Source organism: Eublepharis macularius, chromosome 10, assembly GCF_028583425.1.
Source record: "Eublepharis macularius isolate TG4126 chromosome 10, MPM_Emac_v1.0, whole genome shotgun sequence".
Taxonomy (NCBI): Eukaryota; Metazoa; Chordata; class Lepidosauria; order Squamata; family Eublepharidae; genus Eublepharis; species Eublepharis macularius.
This window is the reverse complement of record NC_072799.1, coordinates 39,355,038-39,373,657: the sequence shown is the minus strand read 5'-3', so window position 1 is coordinate 39,373,657 and position 18,620 is coordinate 39,355,038. Positions and strand designations below refer to the sequence as shown.

The 18,620-nt window shown below is 40.3% G+C and overlaps 1 protein-coding gene across 2 annotated transcripts in view; it reads left to right on the top strand.

Annotated features, from left to right (window-relative positions):
- Nucleotides 1–595: 595 nt before the first annotated feature.
- The window catches only part of TRPC3 (transient receptor potential cation channel subfamily C member 3), a 53,758-nt gene continuing 35,733 nt past the window's right edge, over nt 596–18,620 (top strand). The window contains exons 1-2 of one of the 2 annotated variants that reach the window (XM_054990123.1): nt 596–1,367; nt 16,291–16,476. In XM_054990123.1, coding sequence (XP_054846098.1) covers nt 600–1,367; nt 16,291–16,476 — 954 coding nt within the window. In that variant the 5' untranslated portion in view covers nt 596–599. The remainder of the gene's footprint in view (nt 1,368–16,290; nt 16,477–18,620) is intronic. The other variant, XM_054990124.1, reaches the window with a different exon arrangement.

Below are 18,620 nucleotides of genomic sequence, written 5' to 3'. Positions count from 1 at the left end.
TGATACACTCCCCGATGATGCTGTTAGGCATTTATAACCCATGTGGTGGTGGTGATGTTACAAATGGGAAGAGTGGAACTAGAAGCTCTTAGGAATATATTAGGCATAGACTGGCCATTATCCAAGAACTCCTAGGAAAGCTAGGGAACATAGCTGGGTGGACTGGGAAAGTTGGATCCTTTGAGCTTCAGTCCCTTTCAGTTAGGGCAACATGGTTCTTGGGCTCCTGCATGGACCTAGGAGATGGAGGTTCTGTGTCATAAGTTGATCTATTAAAGGTTTTGTGGAGATGTTCCTAAGGCTACAGAATCTGCATGCTATTCTAAGTGAATCATGATGGTGGGGCCAGTAAAAGTTTGACACAGCCACTCTGTCAAGGTTTGAAAATGAGGAAAAGAAATGACAGCATTGAGCAGAACAGGATTTGAATACACACACACACCATTAATATATCCATGAATGTATGAAAAAAATTATGGGAAGCTGATACAGGCAGATACATGGGTGAATAACACAATATGGGCACTGTAGGTAAGTCTGTAAATTCAAATAATTTCTGTAAGCTATCCTGCAATAATAGTTTCTGTTGTTTTAGGGCCATGGATGGAAGTCCTTCATTGAGGCGTATGACTGTGATGAGGGAAAAGGGAAGGCGGCAAGCAATTAGAGGTCCAGCGTTTATGTTCAATGACAGGGGTACGAGCCTCACTGCTGAAGAAGAGCGCTTTCTGGATGCAGCAGAATATGGGAACATCCCTGTGGTGCGCAAAATGTTGGAAGAGTCAAAAACATTAAATGTCAACTGTGTTGACTACATGGGCCAAAATGCCTTGCAGCTCGCAGTGGGAAATGAACATTTGGAAGTGACGGAACTTCTGTTAAAGAAAGAGAATCTGGCACGGATCGGAGATGCCCTGCTGCTTGCAATTAGCAAAGGGTATGTCCGGATAGTGGAAGCGATCTTGAATCATCCTGGGTTTGCTGCTAGCAAGAGACTGACTCTGAGCCCCTGTGAGCAGGAACTCCAAGATGATGACTTTTATTCTTATGACGAAGATGGCACCCGCTTCTCTCCAGACATCACCCCCATAATTTTGGCTGCCCATTGTCAGAAGTATGAGGTGGTACACATGTTGCTAATTAAAGGGGCGAGGATAGAGCGACCTCATGACTATTTCTGCAAATGTAATGACTGCACCGAGAAACAAAAGCACGATTCTTTTAGCCATTCCAGGTCAAGGATAAATGCATACAAGGGACTAGCAAGTCCTGCTTACTTATCTCTGTCCAGTGAAGATCCCGTCCTTACTGCTTTAGAACTCAGCAATGAACTTGCCAAACTTGCCAATATTGAGAAAGAATTCAAGGTAAGTCTTCTCTGATACTTGCTCTGTCTGTTGTGTTGCATTTGGTGGCTTCAGATATTTGAAATTATTTTCCTGCATCTTTCCCGTTCTTGATAATTTTGTTATGACTCTTTGATAGCTGGATCTTTTAAAACACAAGTTTACTTTAAAGAAAAGTATTTTGGCACATAATATGTATAATGATATGGGTAATATGCATTGTTCTGCACAGAATGGAAGAAAACAAATTTGTCCTGTGAAACAGAAAAGAATTGTTTTTATTGAAGTTCATTCACTTGAAATAATGCAGTCTGAGCAACCAAAAAAATTCACAGTTTTTTTGTATCTAATTGCTAAATGAGTATTTTTGTTTCTATCCACACATTTTAAATTAGGTTGTTTACAAGTTATAAAAGCTATGTTCATTTATCATTTCCCTGTTACGAAAATGCCATGTTCATTCATCTCCCAGGAATGGACTAGTGTTCCAAGATACAGCTGTTAAAATCAGACAAGCCACCTTTCACTCTTTCTTTCCCATTTATATCCATGAGAGTGTCACAGATTTTTCTCTCTTTTGCAGATTATTTGCTGTTAATATAGTGCAATTCTAAACAGTTACATCCTTCTAAGCCTATTTACTTCACTGGATTTAGGATATAACTTTGTTTAGGATTGACTGTTAGACTGATAAATATTACTCAGTGCTGGTTTTTTTTGCTATTCAAGGTCTTATAAATTGCTCATAAAATATAGTTATAGAATTGGCCTGTCCTGGGGAAAATCTGTCTGTTTTAAAAAAAACTAGGTTAGATGACACTCTTTGTAAACAAAACACAGTTATAAAAATGGCACTGTTCTATAGCTATAGCAAATGTTTTAAAGGGGTTCTTTTGGATGACTGATATTTTCTACTTCTTTAATTAACTTTTTTCTAAATTATTGTAAGTATGCAAGCATTGATCTTTGTAGCCTGCTCTAAGCTTAAATGTATAATAAACATATTGCAGAACTATGAAGGAAGACAAATGCCTGTGTTGGGGGCACAGGATGATGGTGGCAGTATATGATTTTGTTTGTGTCTTATAATGCAGCAACAAGGGATCATTACAGTATCATATATAATATGCATCTTAAAATCCTGGGAGAGCTGGATTCAGATCCCCATTTTGGCATGAGACTTACTGGATGCTTTTGGGATAGCCACACAGTCTCAGCCTAACATACCTCACAGAGTTGTTGAGTGAAAATGGAGGAATGGAGAATGGTGTTGTAAGCTGCTTTAGATCCCTATTAGGAAAAAGCAGGACATACATACATACAAACATACATATCTTCAATGGTACTTCCATTGTTAAATTCAGTGAAGATGAACTTTTAAATAACATTATTACAAGCTGGACATTTTGTATGAATTACACTATATTATATTTCTTATTGAGTGATGTTTAATTACTTTATTATTTATACACTTTCCTATACGCAGGAAACAATGTCTAACCTTATTGATGTACATTGTCCTTCTACACAGTGATTTAGCTCATCTTACAACTTTTTGAATCTTTTAAAACATTTTATAAATGATATTGTGTTGATCTCTTGCTGTTTTGTTGTGCTGAGAATTATCTTTCTTCTTTGCTGCTTATTCTGTGTGTTTTGATTTCATAATACTGATTATTACTAAGGTTAGTAAGATGCCATGGGAAGGAGGATTTTAATACTAAGAAGACTGGCACTCTTCTTCAGGGCCAGGCTGTAAATATTGCAGACATTCCTTTTCTGATTGACAGAAACATAACATTGTAATTTGCAGAACATAATTGAACACATACTATTAACAAGATAAACAATTGTGGTAATAATCACTAGGAAGAAATGCAGACCAAAGCAAGCTGTGCTTCACTGACAACTGATGTCAGTTTTAGTTGGTGCTCAGAAACTGTAGCATTTACTGGAAAATTATTTAACGGAAGGCTATAGAATTAACCATGATAAAATTGCCTCTAGTTATACAACATAAAAATTGCACCTTTTTTGCTCTTGTATCCTGTACCTACCTGGCAAATCTTGATATAACAAATAATGTATTGCAAATATATTTTAAATTCCTTCAATCCACATGCATATAACAACAAAATAAGATCATAATAACTGAACATTATATTAAAGTACATTGGTGTGGGAAATATCCTTTGCAAAATTAAAGAAAATAAAATACGTACTGGTAAATAACAGATTATTTTTCTACTGCATGTACCCTTTCGAAGTTGTGCTATTGATTTAAAATGTAAATTTCAAGGCAACAACAGAATTAGAAATATAATATCTTTGGTGGAAGAAGTCTTAAGTAATTGGTATGTTTGTGAAAGGATAGAAATCAATGGGCTTAGACTGGAGTAACTCTGTTTAGGATTTCACAGTTAATCTGATTCCCCGATACAATACCTACTTTCTAGTGCATATGTGGGAAAGATTGGTCCTTGCTTTTCTTCAGGTAATGTTTTGTTGTTCTTACTGTGTTAATGTTATTGTGCTGGCCTATTTTGTTCCTTTGCTCCAGTGTGCTGATTGCTAGAGAAACGCTCCAAAGTCATCACTGTTACTTTATTTATAAAACCTCATTTCACTACTAACTAGGGCTGCCAGCTGCCAACTCATTAAAGTCATGCACCTTTACAAACTTTGTTGCAGGCAGTTAAATCCTTCTGTTCTGTCTTTCCCCATCTTAATACAATAGGGGAGGGAAAAGCAGTACGTACTAAATAGCTCTGACATTCAACCATTTCAGTTACAGAAATCTCCTTCAATGCCATTCCTGGATATGAGTTCCAATGGAAAATGCATCTGAGTTTTATGATAGGCCCATGAAATATATTTTCGTTCTTCTTGGTACAGTTTTAGTTAAGAAATAGATCCATAAGATTAATAACTCTTATGACAGCTGTCTTCCAAGTGATTCAGATCATAGGCCACCTTGTTTTCTGAAAATCTTCATGACGTATGTGGATGTCCATCAGGAAGCAACTGCAAAAAGAAACTTTGTGAGAGAAAAAATAATTATGCGAACGAGGACCCTTGCTCCGTTCTTTGCTCAAGCATAATACCAATACCTTGTCATTCCCAAATGTTATAAATTAGTCTACTTAGTTACAAACCAGCTTGTAATTCATTAGACTAATTAGAGCCAGTTTGGTGTAGTGGTTAAGAACGCTGGATTGTTATCTGGAGAGCCGGGTTTGATTCCCCACTCCTCCACTTGAAGCCAGCTGGGTGACCTTGGGCTAGTCACAGCGCTTCCAGAGCTCTCTCAGCCCCACCCACCTCACAGGGTGTTTTGTTGTGGGGATAATAATGGCATACTTTGTAAACTGCTCTGAGTGGATGTTAAGTCATCCTGAAGGGTGGTATATAAATCGAATGTTATTATTAAACATGACGCTTTAACAGATGTGTCATTAAGGAGTTTCTTCACCAAACTTTAGCCTTCTGTGTTACTATATTGTCCTTTGGGGAATTCTTTGAATGATGTGGTATTGATTTACAGAAGACCCATCAATCTGGCTATGCAATATAGATTCTTACAGGTGAGGGGGCGGGGGTCTCCTGTCAGACAATTTCTGACCTTTCTAGTACAATATGCTTGGGCTGTATTGTTGGTAGATTGACAATGCCATCCCAAGCAATATCCTTTTATGACCACTGACTTCAGTGGACTTAGAAGGGTGTAACTGTGCTTAAAATGGCACTAACAGTACCTTTAAGTCCCAGTGATGAGACTGGTGATGTAGAGCTACCTAAGGCACACACTGACATAAGACTGTGGATTCACATTGAATGTGAAATTGACAGTGACATGTAGGGGTAGAGTCTGACTCCTGTGGCCAATGCTTCATGCAGAATATGGTAGTGAAGTGTTGCAGTTTGCCCTTGGTTACCATCTGAGTTAGTGCCATTGGTTTGGATCATGCTCTCCTACTAACACAGGAGTTGAAGGGGACACAGCCTTGCAAGTGAGTCAGGTGAACTTCAGCAAGGAAAGGGAAACTCAAACTGGAGCCAAGTCCTAGTTCTTGATTGCTGAACCATTAGGGAAGGAGGGAAACCTGCCTACAAAGCTTGTTACAGAAGGAAATGAACAGCACAGGTTTTGTACCAGCAGCATCCAGGCTGTAACCAATAGTTTTTATCATAGACCAGGCAAGTCCACCCTTCTTTCTTCAGTAACATACCTTGGAGAAGAAGGCCCCTTGCTGCCCAGTAAGCTATCTTTGTTCTAAGTGTAGCTTCTATCCAGGTTTACTACCATCATGGTTTTAAAGGTCCAGAAGAAGATAGTGAGAGGACCAGTGACAAAAGAGAAGCTAGGAGTGCTGTTTGTCAGACTCCCCAGATTTGGAGGGGCCCATTGTTGAGGAGTCCTTGAATCTTTCTGGCCACATCGTGATCTGGGGTCTGCTTTCCAAATCTTGGAAAAGAAGTTTTCCAAGATTTGTAGCACCTTAAAGCCCAACTAGATTTTCAGGATATAAGCTTCTGAGAATCAAAGCTTCCATCATCCTTCTCTTCCAAGGAAGTTATATCTGACTAGGTGCTGGGAACTAGTAGCTCCTGCCATGTCACAGAAGGTGATGAACAAGGTTTAGGTTTAGTAGAGAAGCAGGAGGAGACTGTATCTGGCTTGTTTTATAGACTTTCCTCACCAAAGTGGCTGAAGCAGGATAGAGGAAGATTTTCGGTTCTAGAATGCAATGAAATATCGAATCATGTAACTACTTGTTTATGAGGCACAGCAAGTATAACTAGTTTTGGCCTTCAAAACTCTGCAGGTTAGGGACTAATTAATTTAAGAATTCCAATTTGCATTGTTGACAACGATAAGAAAACACTGATTCTATTAAAGGTATTGCTACTCTTAAAAATAAATCTTCTAATACTTTTAATGGAACAGTAGTTGCTGTTCTTTAGGTTATCTCTTATAAAGGAAACATAGATGGTATTAATAGAGCTTTCTTTTATAAAAGCTTAGCATGATTCAATGGAAAAGAGCATTGTAGAGAAAGCCCTGGGTGATTAAGAGGCAGTATCAATGGAATGTGAATTTCTCATGGCTTGAACCAATCCAGATGTTTGAAACCCCCTTTTAGAACTGTACCTGATCAAAGAGGGGTTTTATAAGTACAATAACTTTTTAAAGTACTAATAAATCTACCCACAGGAGTTGAAGCCTTTACTGGAAAAATCAAAAGCAGTCGTCCCTATGGCAGATACAACACCACATTGTCTTTTTGTGTCCTTTTGCTCTTGCTAGAATGCATACTCGCTGCTTTTGTAGTGAACCATGCTTTCACATTTACTATATAATGTCTAAGATGTGGGTGGTTTTTTGTTAGCTAAGGACTTGTTAAAATTTGAGTTAAGAGCAGATCCAGCTTAATAGCAGGGGTTTTAGGAGGAGCAAGAGCTGCTTCTAAACAGCACTCCAGGCAAAAGAGAACAGGGTTCAATATACATTGCCACAGATTATGCTAGGAACGTGGGGGAAATATTGTCACTAAACAATGGAACAAAACTGCTCTAGTTTCAACAAGCCTTTTGGAAAGAGGCCTTTTGGGACGCTGCAACTACTCATCATAAATGTGTGATTATTTGCAAAATAGGTTTGAAATGTGTTAGCCACTTTACAGACCTTACAATTTCCACGCCTACTACCATACAGCTTTTTTGTAATGGGTTGGTTGAGAGCTGATATTGCGTTTGGGACGCTGCAGCTACTCATCATAATTGTGTGATTATTTGCAAAATAAATTTGAAATGTGTTAGCCACTTTACAGCCCTTACCATTTCCACTCCTACTACCAAACAGCTTTTTGTAATAGGTTGCTTGAGAGCTGATATTGTGTTTTATTGTAGAACTTAGCAAGAAATATACATTCCATGGTTATGTATGCTTGACCTTCAAAAATCTTTATTGTAGCTTAATGATGAACTTAGGCAGCACAATCGTTTGGAGCTACTTCAGCTGCTTTAATGCAAACGAAGTTTTGTGGGGCTGCAAGTAAAATGGCATGTTGTGCTAGGAAAATAGGCACAGTAGATTACACTGGATACTTGATTACTGTTTCAACTGTCCCAAAGCTCCTGTTTGTCTCTTTACTACTGTGGCCTGCTTGTACAAAGAGAGCTAGAACCATGCTATCAGCACTTTGGATCAACTGCAAGAGGTGGACTCAACTGCAAGAGGTGGACTCACTTTCCAACTATTATATTTCCATTACTTGATAAATCATTTTCCTCAGCATAGTTGTCCTATAGTGGAAAAGAGATACTAAGACTAAGAGTGGAGGGATCGGAGTGGGTCTTAGCATTAATACAAAAGGTCTCCTTATATCAGCCAGATTAAATGGTAGCCTAATGCAGTCAGTGCATATACTGATATTGCCACCAAAGGCCTTCACCTTAGATCTCCTGGTTGAAAATATAGGAAGGCTTGTATTAGATAGTAGCTTGACAGAATGGTCAGCATATGAAGGTAGTTATGAGGAAAATAAACAAATTTTAAACAAATGTAGAATTTATTTTTAGGTACCTAAGTATGATGGTTGCAGAGTTTTGATAAATGTATTGGTTTCAGAATTGTGCATAAGCTTAGTGGTTTAAAAGACAAATATATAATCCCAAACCCAGTCACATGAACAATTTTCCACACAGATTTTCTCTGACAGAATAAACTCCACGGGCATAGATTCACACAGGCCTTTCCACACAGATTGCTTGATTTAGTTAGATCAATCTCTCACTCAGAGGTACACAGCCTTTCTTTCTCAGGTGTTCACACAGTTTGCTAGATACAGAGTATATACATAGACTGCCCCATGCATACAAATTTTGCCTGTCTTAGACAGAATATTTTTTCTGAATACCACACAGATATAGATTCTCTCAGAAACATGCAGTTCTCCCTCTGAGACGGAGGACATCTTGATGGGTGATTCCCACCCTCCATTCAGAAAGGCAGCAACAAATCTTTCTACTTCCTGTCTTCATAGTAGTAGTCACAGTTCTTTTCCTTCCTCAACAGGGAAAGCAGGTTAGACTGGGTACTGCCTCACCTATTAGTTTTTCTTCTTTTGTCTTTCAACTTTCTTTCTGCCTCCCGAGCCTTACTCTAGATTCATCCTCTGTGGTTTTGCCCCTAAATCTTTGCTAATCTACTCTGTTTGTGTGTCTGTCTACTCGAAGTGATTGCAGGGGAAGTTTCTCTCTCTTTCGGCCACAGCAGCCATTTGCTGCTAGACCGACAGATTTACAGAGCACTTCCCTCCAACATGCTAGAATGGAGAACCATAAGGAAAGTGACAGCTTCCTCTATGAAGGAGAGTCCCCTTCACCGCTGTTCCTGGTTGCAACATTGGAGCTTTCAGCGCAGAACTTGAAGAGACTGCAGCAAGTGCTTTCTTCAATGCAAAGAGACCAGAAGCCCAAAAACATGCCAAAAAGAGGCACCATTCCTCCCTAATTAAGGAAAACCTGACACCCATCTCTGACCTTGCTGATGATGGCAACCTTGCCAACTGAATGGGAGGTGGCTAGAGAGTGTTTTTCCCCACACCCATAAGCCAGTCAAGGGGCACAAGACTCAGCTAGGGTAAGTCAAGCTAGTCTGAAGGTTGACAGTTATCCATGTCTCCAGAGCCCAGCTCTGGTGATGGAGGGCTGCTTGTGAGTAATGTGATGGGATCGAGAATCACAGTAGTGTCTCAGGAGTTACTAAATGTAACTAGACAGACTGTGAGGGAAGAGATTGCCAGCTTTTATCACAATGCTGAGGGAAGGGACAAATCTCCCTCCAATTCATCATCCTGTCATTCCCCTCCCAAGCAGGGAAATGTTGAAGGTGCAATTCCATACAAAGGGAAATCTAGCTGGCCCACCAAGGCAACTAGAAAAGAAACCTATACCAAAGAAAGAGAGAGGGATAATTCTCAAAGGGAACCAGTAAGCTATGAGGATAGTGAAACTCTAGAAAGAGAAGAAGGGGAGCTCCTCTCAGATAAGGAAAAGGATGGTATAGAAATCCTGGAACAGTCCATAAGATTTTTTTAAATCAGAGGACTATCAATATCTCCTTCCCAACACCATAGTAGCTTTGGAACTACAGAAGAATCCATCAGGAGAAGATATAGATACTTCCTCATCAGAACCTAGGAGCAGGCCCAAGAGTAACAAAGAATTATTTCCTAGGTCCAACACAGTGGAGAGGGTCTTCTCATTCCATGATTTTTTGGAAAAGCAATAAAGGCAGAATGAATGGAACCTAAGGCCAACAGATATTTTCCAGCATTTATTAAGGATCTGTATGCTTTACCCTCTTTTACTGAGTTTTTTTCAGGTTCCACTAGTGGACACCTCTGTGGCAGCTTTACAGAGAGCAGATGGTGAGATGATCTGGGATAGCCTGAACGAAAAGGCCGGCGTCACCCTTAAAAAAGCCCATGAAGCTACTTCAATGGCCATCAAGGCCTTCACCATTGCTTCAATAGTGTCTAGAGCGATCATCATATGAGCTAGAAAAATTCTGCAGCTCATCCCGTCAAGTAACTGTTGGAGGGATCCAACAGAATCCTTAAAGCCAATCCATTCTTAGCAGACGCAACATTAGATTCTCTAATGTACTGATGCATTAAGGTCCCACTGGCCAAACAATCTCCTGTTCGCCTATACCTCCATCCCAGTTCTTCCAAAATTGATCAGGAATATTGAAGAACAGAAAGCAGAAGTCATAGTAGTACCTCTGCACTAGCCCTGGCAACTTTGGTTCTCTGCTCTACAGCAACTGTCAGCATATCTACCACTAACCCTTCCAGTATCTCCAGATATGCTTCAACAAGGCACAGTTTGGCATGCACATCTAGAGTGGCTACATTTAACCACCTGGAGATTGAGTGGGACTACTTTCTATGACTAGGCTATTCCTTTTTTTTTAGAAAATTTTTATTGGTGAGTATACTTTTCAAATTCAATACATACATTCCCTCAATATCTAATTAACCCTATCCCCCACCCTTTTCCTCCCCCCTCTCTATCGACTTCCAACAGCTTTCCAAACCTTACCCCCTCTTATTACTTGATAATTCCCTTAGTCTAAGCACATTCTAATTTTTTTTCCAGGTATCTATGACTAGGCTATTCCAAGGAAGTGACTGACATGTTACTAGTCTTCAGGAAACAGTCCACTAGAGGAATATATAATGCATTATGGAAGGCCTTCACCAGGTGGTGCAGAAGAAAAGATGTCAGTATCTTGAAGCCTAAGATCAGATCCATTCTGCCCTTTCTACGAGACGGACATGCAAGTGAACTCAAATCCTCGACTCTAAGATGACAGGTTGCAGTTTTGATGATGGTGCTGTCACATTTCCAGGGGCTGAGCCTGTCCAGATACCCCCACATGCATTGCTTCCTCAAGGCACTTCTCTAAAGGATTCTCCACAAACTCACAAATTTCCATCTTGGAAATTGCACACCATACTGTCTGCTCTAACCAGACATCCTTTTGAACCTATCAAGGAAATTCCTCTTAAGTGGCTGAAGATGAAAACCCTGTTTCTTACCGCAGTCACATCCGCAAGAAGAGTATCTGAATTAGGTGCACTATTGGATAGCCCTGATTTATGCTTTCAAACTGAAAGTGAATTCATTCTTTCACAGATCCCAGAAGACCTGTCTTCAATCATTCTGCCCGAATCCCTCTCATCCTAAGGAAAGGATGTGGCGTATTTTGGATGTAAAATGTGCACTAAAAATCTTCATCTGCGGAATAAAACATGTCAGGAAAACTACTTTCTCATTTATATCCATCTCCACACCGAATAAAGGAATGAGGATGTCAAAGTCGGCCATCAACAGTACCCTCAAAACTTGCATTAGAAATACCAGCTGGGATTACTGCCCATTCAATTCGAAGCTCTACAACTAACACAGATTTTGCCAGACACACTACAGTTGAAGAGGTCTGCAAGGTGGCCACATGGTCGTTTATATCCACATTTGTAAGACACTACAAGCTGAACTCAGCTGATGCAGCATTTGGCAGAAGAGTACTACAGCATATTCTAAAATCAGAAGATGATGACCCACCCAGAAAACGAGGACACTGCTTTGGAAGGTCCCATCAAGATGTCCTCCACCTCAGTAGCTAGGCAGTACTGGGGAGATATTTTAGAAATGATAAATGAGATTTTGCAGATTTCAATAATAAAGAACCCAGAACAACTGCTACTGAACTTAAATATGGAAGATGTTCCTATACAACATAGAACATTGCTATTTTACATGACAACAGCGGCAAGAATACTATATGCGCAGAAATGGAAAGTGCAAGAAATACCATCTATTGGAGATTGGATACAAAAGTTGCTGTACATGGCGGAAATGGACAAAATGACAAGAAGGCTGAGAGACCAGAATGCTGAAGAATTTTTTAAAGATTGGGGTAGATTGAAGGAGTATTTGGAAAAAAAGTGGAACGTGAAGGGGAAACTGTGGCAATTTGAAAGTTATTAGGGGAATTTAGTGGGGACAGTAATCTTTACCATTTAAAGAAAAGTTTTAATTATTGTAAAGTTTAAATTTTAAATAGATTTGAGTTTAATGGAAATTATTTAGTTTATTAATGTAATAAGAGTTAATTATATATAGAGAGAATAGAAAAACAAGTTGTAGAATAGGATATGGGTTGGAAAACTGTTGGAAGTCACCAGAAAAGGGGGGAGGGAAAGGGTGGGGGGAAATTGATATTTAGGTTTAATAATTGAAATAATGTTTGTAAATTTGCACTCACCTAATAAAAATTTCTTTAAAAAAAAAAGATGTCCTCCACCTCAGAGGGACAATGGACCATTGGATACTCATCATGAAAGGTCCTTCTCCTCTGAGGAAAAGAGAACATCTTGTCCCTCCTGAAGTCATCATCATTCTTCACTCTTCTGTTCAACAGAATCACTTCCTGTTCTATTGTTTTCCGTACCTTGATGTTACTAATTTTTCCCCTTCTAGAGTGTCGTGTTTATAGTTTATCATGTTGCAACTACTTCTGGAGTTTCCAGAACTGAGAAGGGTGACTCCCACTAGGAAGACTGGATGTAGAAAGATTTGTTCCTGCCTCCTTGAATGGAGGATGGGAATCCCCCATCAAGATGTCTTCCTTTCCTCAGAGGAGAAGGACCTTTCACGGTGAGTATCCAATGGTCCATTTAATTATATTTGGCAGAACAAATTTCTCTCAGGAAAACACAGACTGTCGCACTCAGGGGTGAGGTGCCGGCCAAGCAGGAGAGAGGATGGTGCTCTGGAGGCGCAGCAGCTCTTGGAGGCTTTTACTCCAATGGGCAATCCAAAGGCAGAGTCTGACAATCTGATTCTAAGCACCACTAACACAGTCTGATCAGAAGTAGGCAGGAGCAAGGTCAGGAGGCAAGCTGAGGTCATAAGCCGAGAGTTCAATCCAGAGTCAGGCAGGGTACAAGGCAAAGGTTCCCAGGCACAGGGCACTGGACACATGGAGTGGCAAGCAGAATTGCTTCCACTCTGAGCTTCCTTCGGCTTCTCTCTCTTATGCTGTCCTAATGAGGTACAAGTGTTGCGTTTTCCTCTGATAGCCCTGGCCTGTGTTGTGCCTGCAAACGAGCACTCCTTCGTCTTTCCCACACAGCTGCCTTTGCCTTATTCTTCCTTCTCTCTGCTGGCTTGGGAAGCTCAGGTTTCACTTTTGCTCTGTGGGAGTCTTTGTTTACAACAGCCTTCCCCAAGGTCCCAGGCTGCTTTTCCTGGGCTTCTTCTGGTGAGTCTTTGTTTACAACAGTCTCCCCCGAGGTCCCTGGCTACTCTTCCTGGGTGTCTTCTGGTGCTACGGCTGGCTCTAGTATGGACCCTGCTGGCTCTTCCAGCTCCTCATCCTCTGAGGAGTACTCTGGGGCAAGTGGCAAGGCAGCAGAGCGAGGCTGACTCACGACACAGACACTCTCAGGCTGCACACAGCTCGCCTGTCTAGATCAGAATGAATAACTTCCCTCAGCACCCTCTCTCAAAACTCCTATTCATTCCACCCCAAGGATGCAGCCATTGTCCAATCAAATTACACTCCTCTCACCCATCCAGCCCCCCTTCTTTCCTCAGAGACCTGCATTTTAACTAACAGAAACGACTTTAAACGCCCCACATTAACAAACAGAAATAAAAGAAAAACTATTCAAATGCAAAACATTACAGTTATGTTTCTGAAATATGGGAGTTTTTGTAAAAGCATTCCAGGAACTACAATGTCAGAGAAGTAAACTATTTAAATGTAGTCAAATGGGTAGTCATGTCATATGCCTATAAGAGTAAAGCGTGTCATTGTGCTGCAGAAAAATGAAATATAGGGATCAGTGTGATACTTTAAAAATATATGTTCATGTTTTCAAAATTTATGGGGACTCAGATGGATTTGTAGGGTACACAGCCAATCTTTTAGGTGGTGATGGGCAAACAAAGCTGAGAGAGAGAGAGTTGGCCTTGAGACTGATGTAGAAATAAGTTAATTTGACAAACTGAGATGCAGTAATAGAGCTATTCTGTGAAGTTAAAAAGACACATGCTAAGGAAAATCGTGGAAGATGCTGGTACATTTGAGCAGCCATATGGAATCGAACTTTGGTTAAGACCAGCATTAAGATGACTTACAAACTTAACCTATGTAAAAATATTCCAGTAGCCTGCTAATGCTTGTGTAATATTAGTGTAATTTATGTTGGGATCCTACTCTTTACCAGAAGAGAAGTTGACATTAAAAAACAGTGGGTATATCAACACCACCAGAATTAATGGTGATAACACCAAAGCCCATGAATCACAGATTGGTATACATTGAGAAAGTCTATCAACATTGTCAGTGCACCTACCTGAAGCCCAGGTGAGCCTGATCTTGTCAGATCTGAGAAGCTAAGCAGGGTCAGCCTTGGTTAGTAATTGGATGGGAGACCTCTGATGAAGACCAGGGCTGCACAGGCAGGCAATGGAAAATCACCTCTGTTAGTCTCTCACCATGAAAACTCAGCAGGGGTTGCCATAAGTCAGCTATGACTTGAGAGCACTCTCCACCACAATCTCCACAATCTCATGTGTGTTGAAATTATGCACATGAGATTGTATATTCTTTTGCGGTGAAAGTTCACTATATAGGTGGATCAATTCACTAGCCCCTGAGGAAGTTGTCATTGGATGAAACAAGTTCGATCATTTAGCTGGCCACTTGTCGGGCTGGGGAGTCTTCGGGGTCCCCATTCCAGTGTTTGCAGCTCCATCTGAGAAAGAGGATATAAGAAAAGAAAGAACGTTATTCTGGGTTGAAGCCATGTTGTTAACATCATACTTACCTTGAGCTTTCAGTTGTTTTTGAGAAACAAGGGATCTTTTGGGACTCCTTTCAGATTCATTTTGGCTTCACCTACTTTAGAGAGACAAAACAACAAAAAAACTAATCAGTTTTGGTCAAAGCAATGTTTCCGTGACTCATGCACCTGTTTAATTGACAGCTACGTGGGAGTACTCTTTGCCGGCACAGCTATCTTCGAATCCAAGAATACATGATTAATTTAATAGACTTTAGAACCAACACTGGAGTTTTGTTGGAACAATATAGCCAATTTTGAATATTGTGTATAACTTGGTATGTATTGTACTTCTTGTCCAGATGGAAGGATGGTTTATTATATGGATATATGAATACTAATGAATTATATTTTGACACTCAGCACTTTGCACTTTATAAGATAAACTTATTTGTTATAGCTATTAGAGTGAGTTAGGAGTTCATTTATCCCCAGGTATGGTTTTCACTCAGTCTAGCTGGTTCTCTCTGTGGATGCTCTTTTGGTTTTCGTAACATCCAGATAGGGCCTGGAGTTTTCCTGGAATTACAATTGCTCTCCAGACTACAGATATCTTTTCTCCAGTTACGTTGGAAATAATCATATAACCTGCGGATCAGTTCTCATATACCTAACTGTGGTGTATCAAAATGAATTTCTTCATACTTTATCTGAATTAGGTAAAGTGCCATATGCCATAAACCTTATAATATGTGGAAATAATGGACTTTTTCTATAATGTATGGCTTATATCACAAAAATGGTAATGATAGAGGCATTATTTTAGTATTAGTTATTTGTAGGGGGTTCATTAGCTTTCCAACAGTGCTTTAAAATCTGAAATTGGTCAATTAGAAAAGGTAGGAAAAATTGGCTTTGGCCATCTTAATAACATTTTAAAAAGTTTAAACTACCAATCAAAACAGGTTATCACATCAAAACATAATATACAGACACACCTTTCATAAAAGCGTAAAGAAGTTTTGTCACTTTATCTGATATTGGTCTGGCCCACAGACTAAAGCTGACAATAGAAGCACAGCTTTAGAATTACTGCAAAATTGGAGGGGGTAGGGCGTGGATGATATATAGGAAATAAGATGAACGTTATAGTGGAGAGATCAAGGACCATTAGGATAACTAATTTCTTTTCTTTTCTTGCTCCAACTGATTTTGTTCTCAAGGTAAGAAATATAGAGATAGTATGTGGTATGACAAAAATGAATTTAGTAAATTTGTAGTTTCTTATCCTAATTAAAGTCAATGATATTTCAGTGTTTTACCTTGGATAATCGATTTCTCAGTGTTTTTATGCATTATTAAGATAATTTCAATACTAAAACAGAAGGAGGGCAAAAGGCTGCGTATAAGTATGCAATCCAACAAAAATAATGCTTTGAGAAAATGTACACATACTTAATAAATGGAAGTTATTGTATTACTAAATTGCTAAATCCACTTGAACTGCATTTTTCTCTGTTAAGTAAATCCATTTGATATGAGTCAAGGGCCATTAACTTTACACTTCTGCTTTTTAGAATGACTATCGCAAGCTGTCTATGCAATGCAAAGACTTTGTGGTTGGTGTCCTTGATCTCTGCCGAGACTCTGAAGAGGTAGAATCCATTCTGAATGGCGATTTGGAGGCTGAGCCACTTGAAACACAAAGGCACAGAGCTTCATTGAGTCGTGTCAAACTGGCAATTAAATATGAAGTGAAAAAGGTAACAACAGAGTATATTTGATTCATTGCATCAAAAACTGCATATGTTAATGACCTTACACAAAATCATAAGCTGTATAGAAAAATCTTCGTAGGTCTGTCTTCTGCTAGAATAATATATTGTTATCAGTGTAAGACAGCTGGCTTTTAAAAATGAAAATATATCTGCCATTGCAAATATTAATAAAGTTGTGTATATGCATCTATAACAGCACAAGAAGGCAAACTAAATTATTGTGTCTTACTCTCACTTCAGCATAGTAATATGATCAGTGACAGATCATTCCGTAAATCGAAATCGTACTGTATAGTTACCGTGCTCCTTACTGCACTAACACTCCACCCAACCCTAAAACAGTGGGCATGATCAAGCCAAAGAGCAGCGCTTTTGTTTTCTATTGATTTCAGAGGAGGAAAGCAAAGCATGTGTTCCACTTAAATCAGAAGGACTTTAACTGGTTTGCATGTTATTTCTGTGTATGTAGATGGATGCTAATCAGTGCCATGTACAGTGCAGATTCCAATGTTTAGATGTGCTCTAGAGTTCATCCAAAATAGCGCTCATCTGTGGAGGGCCCTTAATTTGGTTATGGCCAATAACTACAGTAGGCTGTTTTTTGCAGATCAGAAATTCTGTATTATTACATATAGAAATGCAAGGATTAATTACTAGTTAGAGACTTATCTTAAAACATGTCTGGTTCAAGTCTCTATAAGTTCCTGTCTCTGTAAGAAAGTACTTACCATGTTGTGAGTAGGGGTGTGCGGTTTGGAAATCCGATTTGGGAAAAATTGAGTGGCAGCCCGCCACCACTCAGCTGATCCCCCTCCCCCTCTCCCTCCAGCGCAAGGTAAGTGGGTGGGGGTGGAGGGGTTGCCCTGGGGGGTGGGGGTGGAGGGGTTGCCCCAGGGGGGGTGGGAGGTGGGGGTGATGGAGTCGCTTCAGCATGCTCCAAATATTTACAGAGCATACCGAAGTGAGTAAAATACCGTAATTCCAAAGCAGCTTGCCACTTCAGAATTATGGTATTCCCGAATTTTTTTCTACCTGGCTCTGCGCACCCCTAGTTGTGAATCGCTATAAGATGTATTTTTAGTGGATTCTACTGACAAAAGTCATACCCCCCTCCATGTCATGGATAAATTTTGAATAAAAACAAGAGCTATAAAACTTATATATTACATTTATGCTTCTTTCTAGAAGATCATATTGGGCCATTTACCACATAGGATTCATAAAACATTCAAATGATAGATGAATTCAGGAAGTACAGTGACACCTACATTTATTTACATCAAAACGGTCGTGTTCATATTCTCAGTGTCAGCAAGATTTTTCACAACTTTTGTTATACATCACATCTTGTTATAGAGTGCCATCCATTAAACAAATATACTGAATTTACAATACCATGCATAAATCAGTTGTGATCATTCTACTATAAGATCTGAATAGTTTCATGGTAATTTTTTGAACACTCTTCCTTCATTAATAAATACCCATGCAGGGGCGGATCTAGGGTTGCCAGTGCTCAGGGCAACCCTTGTCTGGCCTTCCTTATGTGTGCACGCACACTCCCAGGTGCTGCGTGATGATGTCACTTCTGTGACATCATCACTCAGGGGTGGGAGGCATGCTGCCCACGTGGCAAGCCAGCCGTCCCAGTGCATGGTGCACTGCAGAGTTGGCAGCAGCAGCATGGGTGGCCGGCTTGCTGCATGGGCGGCTGAGCGCAAGGCTGGGAGGCCCTCCGCGTGGTTTGCCTGCCCCGCTGATGGGGCGGCCAGCTTGCCGCGTGCTCCCTGTCCTGCGTGCGTGGCAAGCCAGCTACCCCATCGGTGGGGCAGTCGGAGAGCTCCCAACCCTGGGCTTAGCTGCCCGCGCTGCTGCCATCAGCTCTGGTGCGCTCCTGGCGGCTGGCAGCCATGCCCGGCGCCCCCTCTGGCGGCGCCGGGGGCAGGCCTCCCCCCTGCCCCCCCTTGATCAAGCCCTGTACCCACGTAATTAAGTTTGAACATGTTTTGTACACATATATTTGTATGTTAAAAGAGATCTCATATTGTTCTAATAGTGCACTGGAATGACGTTTATTTTAGAACCAGCTATGCTTGAGTAATGCATCTGATTCCTGGAATTCACACATG